The 15,685-nt window shown below is 38.4% G+C and overlaps 1 protein-coding gene across 1 annotated transcript in view; it reads left to right on the top strand.

The window, feature by feature from the left end:
* Positions 1-15,685, top strand: part of OGA (O-GlcNAcase) — a 29,440-nt gene that overhangs the window by 3,083 nt on the left and 10,672 nt on the right. Inside the window, exons 2-10 of the mRNA XM_060768254.2 lie at positions 2,603-2,654; positions 4,593-4,690; positions 7,179-7,309; positions 8,945-9,116; positions 10,408-10,506; positions 10,674-10,958; positions 11,838-11,996; positions 12,609-13,216; positions 13,884-14,058. Of these exons, the coding sequence (XP_060624237.1) occupies positions 2,603-2,654; positions 4,593-4,690; positions 7,179-7,309; positions 8,945-9,116; positions 10,408-10,506; positions 10,674-10,958; positions 11,838-11,996; positions 12,609-13,216; positions 13,884-14,058 (1,779 nt within the window). The remainder of the gene's footprint in view (positions 1-2,602; positions 2,655-4,592; positions 4,691-7,178; positions 7,310-8,944; positions 9,117-10,407; positions 10,507-10,673; positions 10,959-11,837; positions 11,997-12,608; positions 13,217-13,883; positions 14,059-15,685) is intronic.

The raw sequence follows: 15,685 nt of genomic DNA, 5'->3' as shown, positions 1-15,685 counted from the left end.
CAATACAGTTTGTTACATCTTTTTATACTATGCTGTCCTTATAGTCTGCAGAATGTCAAAGCACCAAAAAGCAGTGGCACTAAATACGTTGTGATTTGAGTGCCATTACTTTTTGGTCCTCCGAGGTTCTTCTCAGGATGAATAGTAGAGGCTGTCTTCAAGTTATGAACAAGATATGTTCTGTATGTTTGTTCTTAAATTCAATTGGAATGTAAGTTGGAACAGATACATTTTTAAATGTACCTCCAGCCAAGTACATATGTATGTATGTGTATATGAGGTTTGGAAAGCATAGGAAGGGTTAAAACCCCTGTGGTGTTTACTTTGCTGTGCCCCTGTTCAGAAAATATCATCTCACTTTTCTGCCCCTGTGATAATTGGATTTTGAAAAAAAAATGGCTTGTTGTGGAAACAAGTTTTGGCGATAAAGCTTCAGGGAAGAATTTCCCTTCCAAGGCATAGATTTCTCACACTTCCTGTAGTTGTGTCCCTCTCCCCTCCCCCCCCCCCCCCCCCCATTCTTGACTATGAGTCATTCGTAAGTCATGTTTGTAACTCGAGGACTGCCTGTATAGGGTTTGTTTCAACAATGTACGAGTTAGTAAGGAGTGGATTCATTGTTTTTGTATAATCTTGTATAATCTTCAAATCTAATGTAAGAAGATTTATTTATGTAGCAGTAATTAAAACAAGATAATTCAAAGTCTGGATAGGAGTTAATCGTTTTTATCCAGAGAGTAATCTGTATTTAGTTGTCTTTCTAATTTGCGCATCCTGTGGCAAGTTGTATATTTCTTTTCTATGACAAAGAAGATCGATGTACAGTGTTCCCTCACTTATCGCGGGGGTTCCGTTCTAGGACCACCCGCGATAAGTGAAAATCCACGAAGTAGAGAAGCCATATTAATTTTAATATTTATACATTACTACCTGTCCCCTGCCATGCGTTGCCTTTTATATATTAAGATTTTATATATTTCATATATTATTTTCTTACCCGCACTTCCTTACCCGCCTCCTGGCCCATCCCACCCCAAGGGCACCTGCCTGCCTCTCTGGCCTTTGCAGAGCCTCCGGAGCCACGCAGGCGGCAGCAGGCCATGGAGACAGGCCTTCCCCACAGCGCCTCAGGCCACCGCACTTCCGGGGTCTGTGGAGGCCAGGGAGGCAGGCTGTTGCACTTCCGGGGTCCCTGGCCTCCACTGGACGTAAATATTTAAACCCGTGAAACAGCGAGTCTGCTAAAAGTGAATCGCGAAGTAGTGAGGGAACACTGTACTCAGAATTTGGGTTATAGGCTGTAGTTCCAGCCCAAGTAGAACAGAGGTTTGCAGTTGTACCTAAGCTAATAATAACTTATAAAGAATTTGGATGGGAAGGAAGAGAAGCCATATGATGAAAAAGGTGCATTACAAGCGAAATTTGTGTTTTTTAAAAATAATTGATATAATGTTAAAAATGCCTGTTGTTCGCAATCTTTTGCTTTAAAGAAAATGCTCAACTGCAGTGTAACTCATTTTGATTGTGTTGGCATTTGTGCTAAAGTATATCCAGTACAGTATATCCAGTAAAGTATATCCAGTCTCTCCCTCCATCATTTTGGCATAAAATGCTTCCCATGAAAACTGCCATATTGGTGGTGTTAGCAATCAAAAATGACTGATAGAAATGGTCACACTACATTCATTCCTTCCCACACTACATTCATTGTGTTGCTACTGTTAAAGAAGTCTTTTGCTTCCTATAAGGCTTTCATACATGATTCGGTTAAAAATGTGGCTGACGGAACCCTTCCTTCTTGACTCTGACCTTACAGTGTGTTTCCTCTTTTCTCCCCATGCCCCCGTTCCAATTTCAGAGCTGAATAGGGCAGTAGATTTTTATTGGTTACTGCACCACCAAAGGACCATTCCCATCCAACCTTGAGGATGGCTTTTGCTCATTTATGCAGCTATGATATAAGTTGGAGTTGACCCACAAGTACACATAGCAACAAATGGTTATACGGAAGACAGGAGTTTCTCACATTCAAAAGAAGGAAACAAGTGGTTACATTTTTGATAGTAATATAAAGTGAGGTGTCTGTTTAGTTTAATGAGATATGAATATCCACAGAGGTGGGTCTCCATGAGTTTTTTTAAGAATCAAACCTCGAGGAATACTGTAAACAGTTTTCTCATCATTCTTATAGGGAAATGTGGTTCTGATCTTAGAAAGCATAGCTAAGCATTTCAGAAGGATTTTTGATGCCTGAACTGTCCTCACAAAACTACAGGAGATGGTTATTGCATATGACAGCTAGCTATAATGTCAAGCACTTGAGTATTGGATGCATTTATATGTGTGGTGAACAGTCAACAAGCACTTAAGAATTGTGAGTAGGGTTGTATTAATGCCATAGGCACTCTGGTCGTATACTTAGTTCACACTAGGGGAAGAAAAATATTAATCTTTTGTCTCATCAAAATATATTTGAGGCCTTTTAGAAATAGCTGTATAGTGCAATAGATTTTTAAAGCTTTTGTACTCTAGAATTGAGCTTTATACTTGCTTAAGTTGAAGTATAATATCTGAAGCTGTCTATCTTTAATGTTTCCAACAGGATTTTATGGAAGGCCTTGGGTTATGGAACAAAGAAAGGAGCTTTTTAGAAGGTATGTAACCCATTCTTTATTCTGCAGCATTCTACTATGTGATTATTAAGCTGTTTAAAACAAAATCTCTTGAGGGTTAAGTAAGGCATATGATCCCAAAAGCAAGTGACAAAAATATAAAAATCAATACAAAAATTACTCAATTTTTAAAAGCAAGCAAAGTATATAGGAGCCATGCAGAATGTGATCATGGTTTTTTAAAAGTTGATCTTTGCTGCTGCTTTCAGATTACTGTGTTTTAAAAACAGATAAATGGAACATATTGGAGTGAGATGGACTCTTTTTAAGGAAGATTAGATTACCTAGAGATTTCCTTCTTAAATCTTTGATATAGAGACCCTGCCTTTCTGTTTTACTTACACCCTACTCTATATCTAACACCCCAAAGCAATGTATAGATTAAACCATATACACTTGAAACAGAAGTAAATTAATTAGGTTAAGAGTTTAAAGCAAATGAAGATATAAAATATGTACAGATTCTGATAAAATCATTAAACAACAATGTATATGGTGGGCATTGTAGTGTGGGTATAGGAAACTGGTCAGAGCTACCAAATTAAACACCATGAACATAAAGTGTGTGTGATACATATTGCTCACCCATGGTTTACATAAAACTACTGGGAAATATAATCATAAATACATTGATAGCACTGTAACCTTTGAAAGCATTCTTGTAGTTTGTAAAAGACTAAATGACTGCATATTCTGAATAAAAGTGATCATACTAGGGAAATCAGGCCCCTCCCAGTAGACTTAAATCAAGGAAGAGTTTCATGAGAACCACCACTCCTCTAAATGCTCCCCCAGCAACAGCAAGATAACCCTGTGGGATACGAGGGCCTTCCTCCAGGGGCAAACAAAAAATGAGCAACTTGGAAGTCCCTGACCAGACTCAGAAGTAGCTCAAAAGACAACCTGGCAAAATGGCACTGTCTGGAAGAATCCTCCACCTTTAACTTGGCGAACTGGTTTTATATGTATGTTATTTTATTGTATTTTTATCTATTGTTATGTATGATGTTTACATGGCTTTATTTGTTAGCATTGAATCCTAGTTGTGAACCGTCCTGAGTCCCTCTACGGAGGTTAGAGAAGAACGGTATATAAAAGTTTTAAATAAATAAATAATTTTTTGTTTTTAAGTTGTTTTTAAATGGTGTTAGATTTTAGCCTGTTCTTGTAAGCCGCTCCGAGCCCCAGGGGAGTGGCGGCATATAAGTTTGAATAAATAAATAAATAAAATAATACTATTGTGGAGCAGAACAAACGACTTAGCATCTGTGTGCTTGCCCACAATGCCCTGCCTCATGCACAGAGGAATAACTGTTTAAAGCTACAGACATGTGGTCGCTGTTGCCCATTTTTGGTCTTAAATTATTTAGCCACTTGTGCTCCCTTTATTTTAGCAGTTTTTTACTTATTTATTTATACAATGCTTTTGACACAAAATAAATAAACTGGGGAAAGATAGTGAATCATTGGCTGTAGATATGTGTCCTCGGAATGAGGAAACATTCACCTCTAAACCGGCATTGCCAGATATTATGATTCTACAGATTCTTAGGGATAACTGTAATGTAAAATACCCTTTGAGCCCCAGCTCACGCATGAGTTCTAAAAGACAAGCTGCATGATATACATACAGTCCCCATTTATTATTATTATTATTATTAATAATAATAATAATAATTGTCACATTAGTTAAATTTATCTTCCTTGTTATGATTGTTTCTCTGCCCCTCTCTTTTTCCTGCCAAAGAAACCGTTTTCTAGGAAAGGAACAGTGATATTTTCAGAGAGCTGCATGTGGCCCTAGGGCTGTAGTTTCCCTGTACTAGAAGTCATCATCCTTAAGTATACTTAGCTATACAGTTCAGAGAGCTGTGAGTTAGACCAGTACACTTAAAACTACTGTTTTTCTCTGTTTCATAGACTTCAGAAATGGGGATTAAATACATATCTATATGCACCAAAAGATGACTACAAACACAGGATGTTTTGGCGAGAAATGTATTCTGTGGAGGAAGCTGGTAATTAATCTTACAATTTTAAAGTAGTTATTCATTGAAATGTGCACTTGTTCAGTGAGTCAAGATCTACAGTGTCCTAACCATGGCCCACAAGACTGTGTGCTTTATCCTACAAATGTGTGCATAGATTTACCACATTATTTCATTTTTCAGTGAACTCTAGTGCAGCATATGTCTGCACCAATCCATAAATTGAATATCCACTTGTAATCAATGATTTGTAACTAGGCCTCTGTAACACTATAATGCTTTTGCATATTCGTGCACAAAAGGTTAATTTAGATCTTTAAATTAACCCACCAACTCATTCATTTGAGGATTAAAGCAGCAAAAGAAAATGTATTAATTTCAAACCCTAAAAAGTCATTATATTTTTACAAAAACTTGTTTTGCAAGATGACTGAAAGGGATAAAGATACTACCTTTAGGTAGGACATCAATTTTTGGATTTCTTGTGAAAGGCGAAAGGAAATAATTTCATGTAAACTGATACTCGCGGCCTGATCCTCTTGTTTGAGTTTATGTGAAAGGACCAGTTCTCCATCAGAGGAGAAAATTGCCAATTCCCCTACTGTACAACATCTGAGGTCATCTAATGTGATCCCTTCTGTTCATCTCCTTTGCAAATTAGTGATATACTTTCTGTTTCCTCTCTGGCTTGTCATCCACCATCTCCACCTCATTGCTCACCTCACAGTTCCTGCTGCCGTCTCCAGACTACTTCTTTGTCTGACACATCCTCTACATTTTCTGAGTCATGTATAATTCGGACTTGATATCATTGTGGATCTGTCTCGTGTTGATATAGTTGTTTCCTTGAGGGCCATGACAAATACGATCATTCCAGTAGATTCGCCTTGTCTCCAGTTTGAAAATTGTACATCTTCTGGCTATGATTATAAAGACGATGACTATGATTGGTACTTCCCAAAAGAAAGAGAGTGCATGGAGCAACCATTGGAGTCATAGAGAGCAGAGAGAGATGATGATCAAAGTACCATCATAGTGGGGAACAAAATAGGGTGCTTATAGCCCCCAAACTATCTCTCAGATCAAAGAACCTGGCTGTTGAATGTCAGGTCAGTAAATAGAAAAAGCAAATGCCACCCAAGACCTGATTCTGGATATCCTGCACTACAGAGACCTGTTGGATGAAAATGATGGGAGTTAATCTCTCTCAGCTCGTTTTATTTTGTACAGCAGCAAGCGAGACGCAGGTGCAGGGAGTTGCAGTGGTTGTTGTGATTCTATCCCCCTGACTAGGTGACTCAGCTCACAGTCTGCAGAGTTTCTGTATACCTAAAGGTGGGTAGCAAGGACAGAATAGGGATTCTGTTGGTGTGCCACCTGCCCTTCTGTTGCTCAACAGCCTTCTTTCCTGAGCTACCTGCTCAAACAAGGCAGAATGAAGCTGACATCTTGCTTAGTTTCATGCACCATCTATAGGTTTGGTGCGTGAAAAGGAACATGTGCATCATAGCAATCCCTTTTATGGAAGAGGAGAATGTCCTAGTGAATGCTCTCAATAAGTCATATTGTGTTGTGAATGGAAGCTCCATCCTGACATTTTGAAAATAGACTTGACTGTGTGGAACAGCCCAGAAGTGGGTCTCTTTGCCGCCATCCTGATTGCCCACTGTAGATGTTTCCTATCTTTTTCATTTGGGAGGTCACCTTATGTATTCTTTTCCTCTCATCACCAGAGTTATATCCACGTTTTGAAGACACAATTCGAAGTGCATTCTGATTGTTTTGTGTTGCCCCAGGCAGCTGTGGTTTGCCCTTCTGTTGCATTTGTCTCAAGGCAACAGTAACAAGCTTCTAAACCATCCAGACAATCTCACAATTCATTAAATACTAGATGAACAGGGCTGATGCTGGCTTTGGGAAAAGAGTTTAATATGACGCTCCCTCTACCTAAGGATAATAGCTTTGTATGAATCACAGAGATCACAAAGAAAGGGGACAGGTTGTATACCGGTGACTGCGGTTCTTCAAGTGGTTATCTGTGAAAGTACACAACCCTGTCCATCTTGTCACCTTCATGTCCCGCTTCTCCGTATATACTTAAAAGCTGTTATTTAGGCGTCCATGGAAGAGTGAGTTGACAGAAAGTGAGGATATGAGGTGCCCAAGGGTGAATGGGAATCCCACCAAAAACTGTATATAATAGCTCTAAAAGGTTCTGAACAGTGCACTGCAGGTATCAATAACCCAAATGTTTAAGTTTATAAATCAGTAGAAGAACCTCTGTTACAGTTATGCAATTTGTTCTGACTGTCTGTTAGTGTGTGCATATCTATTTTATTTATCACTGGTAGAGATCATATAAAAATGAATCTTTGCTGTTAAGATACTAATTTTTCATGTTTTATCCCCTCTTAATATTTAAAAATCTTTTTGTTGATATTTAGAAATATTATAGTGTATCTGTGATTTATTTTTTCCTTGGTTGATTCTTGCTAAAATAATTAACTTTGATTTCTAGAGCAACTCATGACTCTGATCGCAGCTGCTCAAGAATATGAGATAGAGTTTATCTATGCCATTTCTCCTGGGCTCGATATTACTTTCTCAAACCCCAAGGAAGTGTCTACATTGAAACGCAAGCTGGACCAGGTATTTTTCATTTTCCCTGCGTGGCTATGCTGTGAATCCGCACTATTGGTATCTCTCTGCGCATGCGCAGCATAGCTCGGAATTCTTCAGTTAGGATGGCTCTAAGGCTGTCATGGGATTTTCTTAGCATGGTTTGTTCAAAAGGGCTTTTTCTTACTCAGTTTCTAGCCGTCTGTCTCTCATAAAAATTCAGTGTGGCTAAGAGCCTTAAAGAAAAACACCCGTTAAAAGTTAGAATCTACAAATATTTTGAATCAAAAGTTTGATGTCAAAAATTTAAAAACTCAATTTGTAAGTTACATAAAGTACATGCTAAAATATAGTAAAAGCAGTACAGTCAAACATCAGAGAGAAATACTTGCTTGTTATCTAAAAGCCCATTGTTGCATCCCGTATAGACTACTGCAGTGCGCTCTACGTGGGACTGCCCTTGAAGACTGGTCGGAAGCTTCAAATGGTCCAACAAGCAGCTGCCAGGTTATTAACAGGAGTGGCGCTCAGGGAGTGTACAACCCCTCTGTTGCGCCAACTCCATTGGCTGCCAGTCTGCTACCGGGCACAATTCAAAGTGCTGGCTTTAGTGTTTAAAGCATTAAACCATTTCAGCCCAGCTTACCTGTCCGAACGCATCTCTCCCTATGAACCATCTAGGTCTTTAAAATCGTCTGGAGGGCCCTGCAGACAAGATGTAAGCACCTTGGTGTTTGAGAGACAGGGCCTTCTCAACAGTGGCCCCTTGGCTATGGATCACCCTCCCTAGGGGTATTAGAACAGCCCCCTCCCTCCTAACATTTCGAAAGAGAGTCAAAACCTGGCTTTTTGAACAAGAATTTGCAGGTGCAGTGTAACAGGCTATTTTAGATCCATGGAATGATTAGACGATATGACTAGAAAATGATTTTAGTAATGAGACATTGAGGACTTGTTTTAACTATATTTTATGTTGTTGAGGGCATTGAATTTTGCCTTTTGTAAACCGCCCTAAGTCGCCTCCGGGCTGAGAAGGGCGGTATATAAATACGGTAAATAAATAAACTGGTGCCTCAAAGACAAAAGCGTCTTAGATTAAAAGAAATTTTATAACTGGAATTACCATCAAGAAGTCCTACCACAGTAGGGGAATGGAACTTACCGTAACTGAAGTTTCTTGGGAATAAATCATGAGGCAGATAGATTATAATAATAGTTCTGTATGCTTTATCTATTTTTATTCCCTGACACATCTTTCTATGGAATTCAGTGCAGAGGAGCAATAAATATAATTCAGTGTCTACACTACCCATAAGTAATTGTTACATGCAAAAAAGACTGTAGCCGTATATCTCAGTTATCAACTGGGATAGTATATCTGCTTAACTTGCCTTACATCAGCACACTCACTTTGCTAATGTTCCTCTGACTGTGACTTATTTTAATCTTGTTTTATACTAGAAAATTAAAAATTCAATTGGGGCACAAAAATAGTGTAAAGTGTATGCAAGCAAAAATTACTGTCAGGAAGAATAGCTTGACACAGCAAGTTGTGTCCTGAGTAATTTTAAATAATTAATGGCTGTTGTTAGATTGTCATGAATTAATTTTTGTGTTGTATTGGTCTTTGTTCTAATACATTTTTATCCCCACTTTCTTTCCTAGGTTTCCCAGTTTGGTTGCAGATCTTTTGCATTATTGTTTGACGATATTGATCATAATATGTGTGCAGCAGACAAAGAGGTGTTCAGCTCCTTTGCTCATGCCCAGATTTCAATCACAAATGAAATTTTCCAGTATCTAGGAGAGCCAGAAACATTCCTGTTCTGTCCCACAGGTATGATGATAATACAAATGCAGGTTTTTAGTAGGAGTAGGATCAAGAGCTTTCTTGTTCATGTTGAAGCATACTTACTTTCAGCTCATCATATCTCTTGAAGGCAAGATTATGCAATCCTTTTATACAGCATGATAAATAAGAAGAATTTTTGGTCAGCAAAGGTGGCTAGCCTTGCTGATTACACTAGAAATTTTGGTCCTCAGCTCTGTCATTATAAGCATCCTTTTCATGGAAGATTTAGAAGGAAGAAAGATTAGTGCTACTATTTAAGGCTTACTAAGTGTCATGTTTGTTTAGAGGATTTATAGCCTGCCTTTTGAGGTTCAGGGCATGTTGACATAGATTGCATTATGCGAAACACACAGTGACCTCAGGGAATGTGCTCAACATGTTTAGGTCTCATGTGTGCATCCTTTTCATGTCTGCAGTACCAGGACCACTAACAATTTAAACTTAAGTGTTCTGTCTAGTGGGACAGGAAGTTGGAGCAGCCTCCTTACAGCTACTTTTCCATAGGCCATTATAAAGCAAGGATTGTCTCCAAATGGTAGGGGATAAAATCAGCTCATGGACAACAAGTTAAATGGGAGCCAACAAAGTGATGCATCAGTTTTAAAAGCTAATGAGATTTTGGTCTGCACAAATAAGAGTATAGTACCTAGGTCCATGGGAGTCATGCTACCCCTCTGTTCTTCCTTGATCAGACCACACCTGGAATACTGTGTCCAATTCTGGGCATTACAATTAAAGAGAGATGTTGACAAGCTGGAATATGTCCAGAGGAGGGCGATTAAAATGATCAAGGGTCTGGAGAACAAGCCCTATGAGGAGCGGCTTAAAGAGCTGGGCATGTTTAGCCTTCAGAAGAGAAGACTGAGAGGAGATATAATAGCCATGTATAAATAATATGTGAGAGGAAGTCATAGGGAGGAGAGAGCAAGCTTGTTTTCTACTGCCCTGGAGACTTGAACAATGGCTTCAAACTACAGGGAAGGAGATTCCACCTGAACATTAGGAAGAACTTCCTGATTGTGAGAGCTGTTCAGCAGTGGAACTCTCTGCCCTGGAGTGTGGTGGAGGCTCCTTCTTTGGAGGCTTTTAAACAGAGGCTGGGTGACCATCTGTCGGGTATGCTTTGAATGCAGTTTTCCTGTTTCTCGGCAGGGGGTTGGACTGGATGGCCCACAAGGTCTCTTCCAACTCTATGATTCTATGCTAGTGACTTTTAGAAAATTGAAAATGTTGGGATGTGTTTCCTTTCATTTATAAATACTTTTCGTTATTCCAGAGTATTGTGGCACTTTTTGCTATCCAAATGTCGCTCAGTCTCCTTATTTACGAACTGTTGGAGAAAAGCTGTTACCTGGAATTGATGTGCTATGGACAGGTGAGTATTGTGCTTTTTCCAGATTGATTTGAGCAAAGATCACACATTAAATAAACCTTTCACATTAAAATATGTAGTTCTTTGTTGAAGCCTTACTAGTCCGCTGTATAAATAATTTCATAATCATATTTTTTGTCCTTTTATCTTCCTTTTTTATATACATTTAGGTCCCAAAGTAGTATCTAAAGAAATTCCTGTGGAATCCATTGAAGAAGTTTCTAAGATAATTCGCAGAGCTCCAGTCATTTGGGACAACATTCATGCTAATGACTATGATCAGAAAAGATTGTTTCTTGGGCCGTATAAAGGTCGATCTACAGAACTCATCCCACGTTTAAAGGGAGTCCTGACCAATCCAAACTGTGAATTTGAAACCAACTTTGTTGCTATTCACACTCTTGCAACCTGGTACAAATCTAATATGAATGGAGTGAGGAAAGATGTTGTAATGAGTAAGTAGATTATATGATGTAAACTATATTGGAAAACAATCCTTATAGAATACTGTGCATCCTAAAGTGAAATTTCTACTTCAAAGCAAATGGCTTGTTTTAGAAAATGTGATTTTGTTCTAGACTCTCTTAAACAGGCAACTAGATTGATAGGAAGATATAGTAATTTGCTTATTCCTGTTTTTTAAAAGCAGTGTTAATGTAGTAAAAATAGCTTCATTGTAGGATTTCACACAATTTTTCTATGCCTTTCATTGCCACTCCACCCCCATACACAGCCTCTGCTGCTACCTTATGTCATTTTTCATAGGAATTCGCAAGGCTTATAGTCCCTTTTAAAGTGGTGTAGGGCAGGAAGCAGAAATGGGAACATATTTCCTCACATAGTTGTACTCCCCCCCCCCCCCCGGAGGGGGTTCATTTCCCTCCCCCACTGGCCTTCTTTTGGTGCCGTTTTTGCCTTTTGCAAAAGGGTGTGTGACTATTGTGTACTGACAACTATTGTGCGATTAAATACAGTAATCCACTGATAATCAAATTCATGAAAGTGGGGGGCTGACTGTAATTGAAAAGTGTGGACAACATTAAGTTGTGCAGGTTGTAGACTTGTTAATCTTGAGCAAATGTCACCTCCAGTTGCTTTGTGGTAGAGATTATGTAGTCAGTTTTTAAAAAAATTACATACATTTCAGTAGCAAGGCCAAACCACAGTACTTGCATGAACTTATTTTAAAAGAATGCTAATGTATGTTCTTTGTTTAGATTATTCTCATGACTTGATAAGTTACAAAACTATGTTTACTTTTCATCTTTGAATAATATCCATGACATTCATGCATTTGTCTTACCAATATATTCTTTTCTTGACATTCGTTACAGCTGACACAGAAGACAGTACAGTTTCAATCCAGATTAAACTGGAGAATGAAGGGAGTGATGAAGATATTGAAACAGATGTTCTCTACAGTCCGCAGATGGCCTTGAAGTTGTCACTAACAGAGTGGCTGCAAGAATTTGCAGTACCTCACCAGTACAGCAGTGAGTGAGACCTATAGTTTCACTACAATAGAAGCTTTGAAACAATTGGAAAAGTAGCTTTCAGACCCTTCAAAGAAATTGCAGAAAATATTTCTGCAAAGCATTATTGTTTCAATTCCAAAATGCACAGATACATTATTTTAGTTTTAAACAATTCAAAATTATGTTTGCTTTTATATTGTCCTGAAAACTTTGATGAAATCGGTATTGTTCAAGTGCAAGCAAAAATTGGTTATAGTAGCAAGTCTTTGTATTAGTATCCTAAAGGAAAGAAATATGTATATGACACCATTTTGTTAGCCATGTTCTTTAATAACATGTAATTACCACTTAAAACAGCATTCATTTTTGTTGACAATGTAAGTGAAAGTTCTACCTTTAAAGGATCGACCTGAATATTAATTTGCTTCTGTTTCAGAAATTCATGCATTCTTGTGAATTTCACAATTATCTGTCGGGCCTCTTCAAAATAGGCGTCAATGTGTCACATTTACACGATTTTACACATGTTGGGGTATGGTGTTTGTAAACATATCATTCAGATGCAAGGAAAAGGTTCTGTGAAATAGTTCATAGGGTTGAATTGAGTCTGAATCTTCTCTTTGTTTACAGGTCGGCAGGTGGCTCACAGTGGAGCTAAAACAAGTGTTGTGGCTGTTCCTCTGGTTGCACCATCTGCTTTAAATTCCACCACAGTAGTAACAACAGTTTACCAAGAGCCTATAATGACTCAAGCGACTGCACTGAGTGATGAGTCTCAGGCTCTGGTCAAAGAGGAAGAGAAGAAGCAACTGGATGATGAACCGATGGATATGGTGGTGGAAAAGCAAGAGGACACTGATAAGAATATAAATCAAATATTGACTGACATTGCTGAAGCAAAAATGTCAGAGGAACTAAAACCAATGGACACCGATAAAGAAAGCATGGCTGAATCAAAATCTCCTGAGATGTCAATGCAGGATGATTGTGGTAGTGATGTTGCACCTATGCAGACAGATGAGCAAATGAACAAGGAGCAATTCATTCCTGGTCCCCATGAGAAGCCATTATATGAAGCAGAGCCAGTGACTCTGGAAGACCTACAGTTACTTGCAGACTTGTTCTATCTCCCATATGAACATGGGCCCAAAGGGGCACAAATGTTACGAGAGTTCCAGTGGCTCAGAGCAAATAGTAGTGTTGTTAGTGTGAATTGCAAAGGAAAAGATTCTGAAAAGGTGAGTGGGTGTTTTATTTTAAGTGCAATTAATTTTGTATTAAAAATTGAATAAAATAATAAAGTAAATACGTTACTGACCTGGATCTGTATAAAACATATTTGGGGTAGGTTAGTTGGCCATACAGCAAAATTCAACAAAATCCCAAATCTGATAATTTTATCGGGCCAAGTAAAATACACAAAATGCATTATACAAGCTAAAATGCCTGTAAAGGTTAGAACAGTCAACCCTCTTCATCCATGGATTGCAGCATCCAAAACTTAAAAATATTTTTTTAAAATCCAAGGACAAACTTACGTCATTTTATATAATGAATGCCATTTCCCTACACCATTGTATTCAATGAGATTTGAATATCCACTGATTTTTTTGTAGCCATGGGGGTCCTGGAGCAAAACTCAGCGGATATCAAGAGCTTGCAGTAGGTTATAACATGGTATCCGTATATCTTGCATCATAAAATATGTCTTCATTCTTTTGGATGTGTGAGATACTCTGGTCACATGGCTCTGAATATGGTAATAAATATGGTACTAGTCTCAATGTCTCCATAAGTCTTGCTTATAGAAAAAATGGAATTTGATGTGTACATTTAGTCACTTTATGACAATCTTTGACTTCAAAATTGAAATTTGAAAGAATAAATGTTAATCTTCTTCATTAGATTGAAGAATGGCGTGCTCGAGCTGCCAAGTTTGAAGAGATGTGTAACTTGGTGATGGGCATGTTCACTCGTCTTTCCAACTGTGCCAACCGGACAATCCTCTACGATATGTACTCATATGTCTGGGACATCAAGAGCATCATGTCAATGGTGAAATCTTTTGTGCAGTGGCTAGGTATGTTCTTTAGAAACCAGTTATAGTTGCAACTAGCATATGTGATTGCTTCTTTTTAGCCCACGGGAAAAAAAGAAACTGTCAAAAATTTGGATACTTTGGTCAGTTTGATCTTAAATCCTTTTCCTATTTCTATTCACACTTGCTATACTTACTTCACTATAAGGCCACATCAAAAGTTATAATAGCCCCACAGTGAATATTTGGTTCTGATTTTTTCCCTTGGGCTAATGAACCTAAATATTGATCTCTGAAACATGAGTGTTGACTCAAACTGAATGCACACTGGATTATCTCATGCAGTACTTTCTGGCCTTGTTGCAAAATTGGAATTGACACTATGAAATGTGACTCTATCATAGCTATATGCTGCTTGCTCTGTCTAAATAACGTTATTGCTGTCTTCAACAGAACAATTGCAGATGTCACCTTTCAGTGGGCCTGGCCAAGAGGGAGCCGAGCCTCTTAGCCCTTTCTCTGCGCATGCGAGCTTTAGCATAAGGCTATTCTGGTGCAAAATGATTTGCTTTGACAGTTACAAGATACTTGATTTGGGGCAAGGGTAAGAAGTTTCAGAGCTCACGTCTGGTTTCATGCTAGGCTGATGACCCCTGAAGAAAAATTGAGAGCCCTTTTTTGTCTGCAGCCTTTTTAAAATTATATCTTTTTTTGAACAGCACCAGCATGGCCTGGGTTCCTCTAGTGACTTCATTTCACTTTCAGGTTTCAATCCAGCTGTAAGGAATATGCTGTGGACTTGCTTGATGTACACAGCAGGCAGCAAAGCTAATGGTTTCTTGTCACAATTTCTGTAGTTGTCGCAAATGCCATAGTAAACACATTCCACTATACTGGATCAGCCTACAGTTTCTGGATCACTTAAGGTGTGATATATCATACATATTTATTGGACATTATATATGTTCATAGTCTTGGGTTAGTTACCAGGTTATCTCCGGTTGCATATAGTTGATAATTCAGCAAAAAGATCTAAAGCATATTTAAAACTTTGAGGTTCTAGCAAAAAACTTGAGGGCCTAGTGCAGGGGTCCTCAAACTAAGGCCTGGGAGCCGGATACGGCCCTCCAAGGTCATTTACTCGGCCCTCGCGAAGGGTCAACCTAAGTCTGAAACTACTTGAAAGCACACAACAACAACAACAATAATACTATCTCATCAGCTAAAAGCAGGCCCACACATCCCACTGAAATACTAATAAGTTTATATTTGTTAAAATTGTTCTTCATTTTAATTAGTGTATTATTTTTATGCACTACAAATAAGATATGTGCAGTGTGCATAGGAATTCATTCATGTTTTTTTCAAATTATAATCCGGCCCTCCAACAATTTTGGGGACTATGACCTGGACCTCTGTTTAAAAAGTTTGAGGACCCCTGGCCTAGTGTATACAGCATTTATGTAGTAGGAATATTGCCTCCATCTAACAAGGGAAATTATTAAGAATTTAAGGCTTAGAATAGGTTTGCAATTTGGGCCAACCCATTACTTTGTAGTGAGTTCTTTCTTTTTCCTTAGTCTGAGTGGGTGAATCATAGGTTACATATAAGAAAGGAAAAGAAAATTAGTATCAGCCAATAGCCCCTATTGTAAAATTGGGAAATGAG

Source organism: Anolis sagrei, chromosome 3 (genome assembly GCF_037176765.1).
Source record: "Anolis sagrei isolate rAnoSag1 chromosome 3, rAnoSag1.mat, whole genome shotgun sequence".
NCBI lineage: Eukaryota > Metazoa > Chordata > Lepidosauria > Squamata > Dactyloidae > Anolis > Anolis sagrei.
This window is presented reverse-complemented; position numbering and strand designations above follow the sequence as displayed.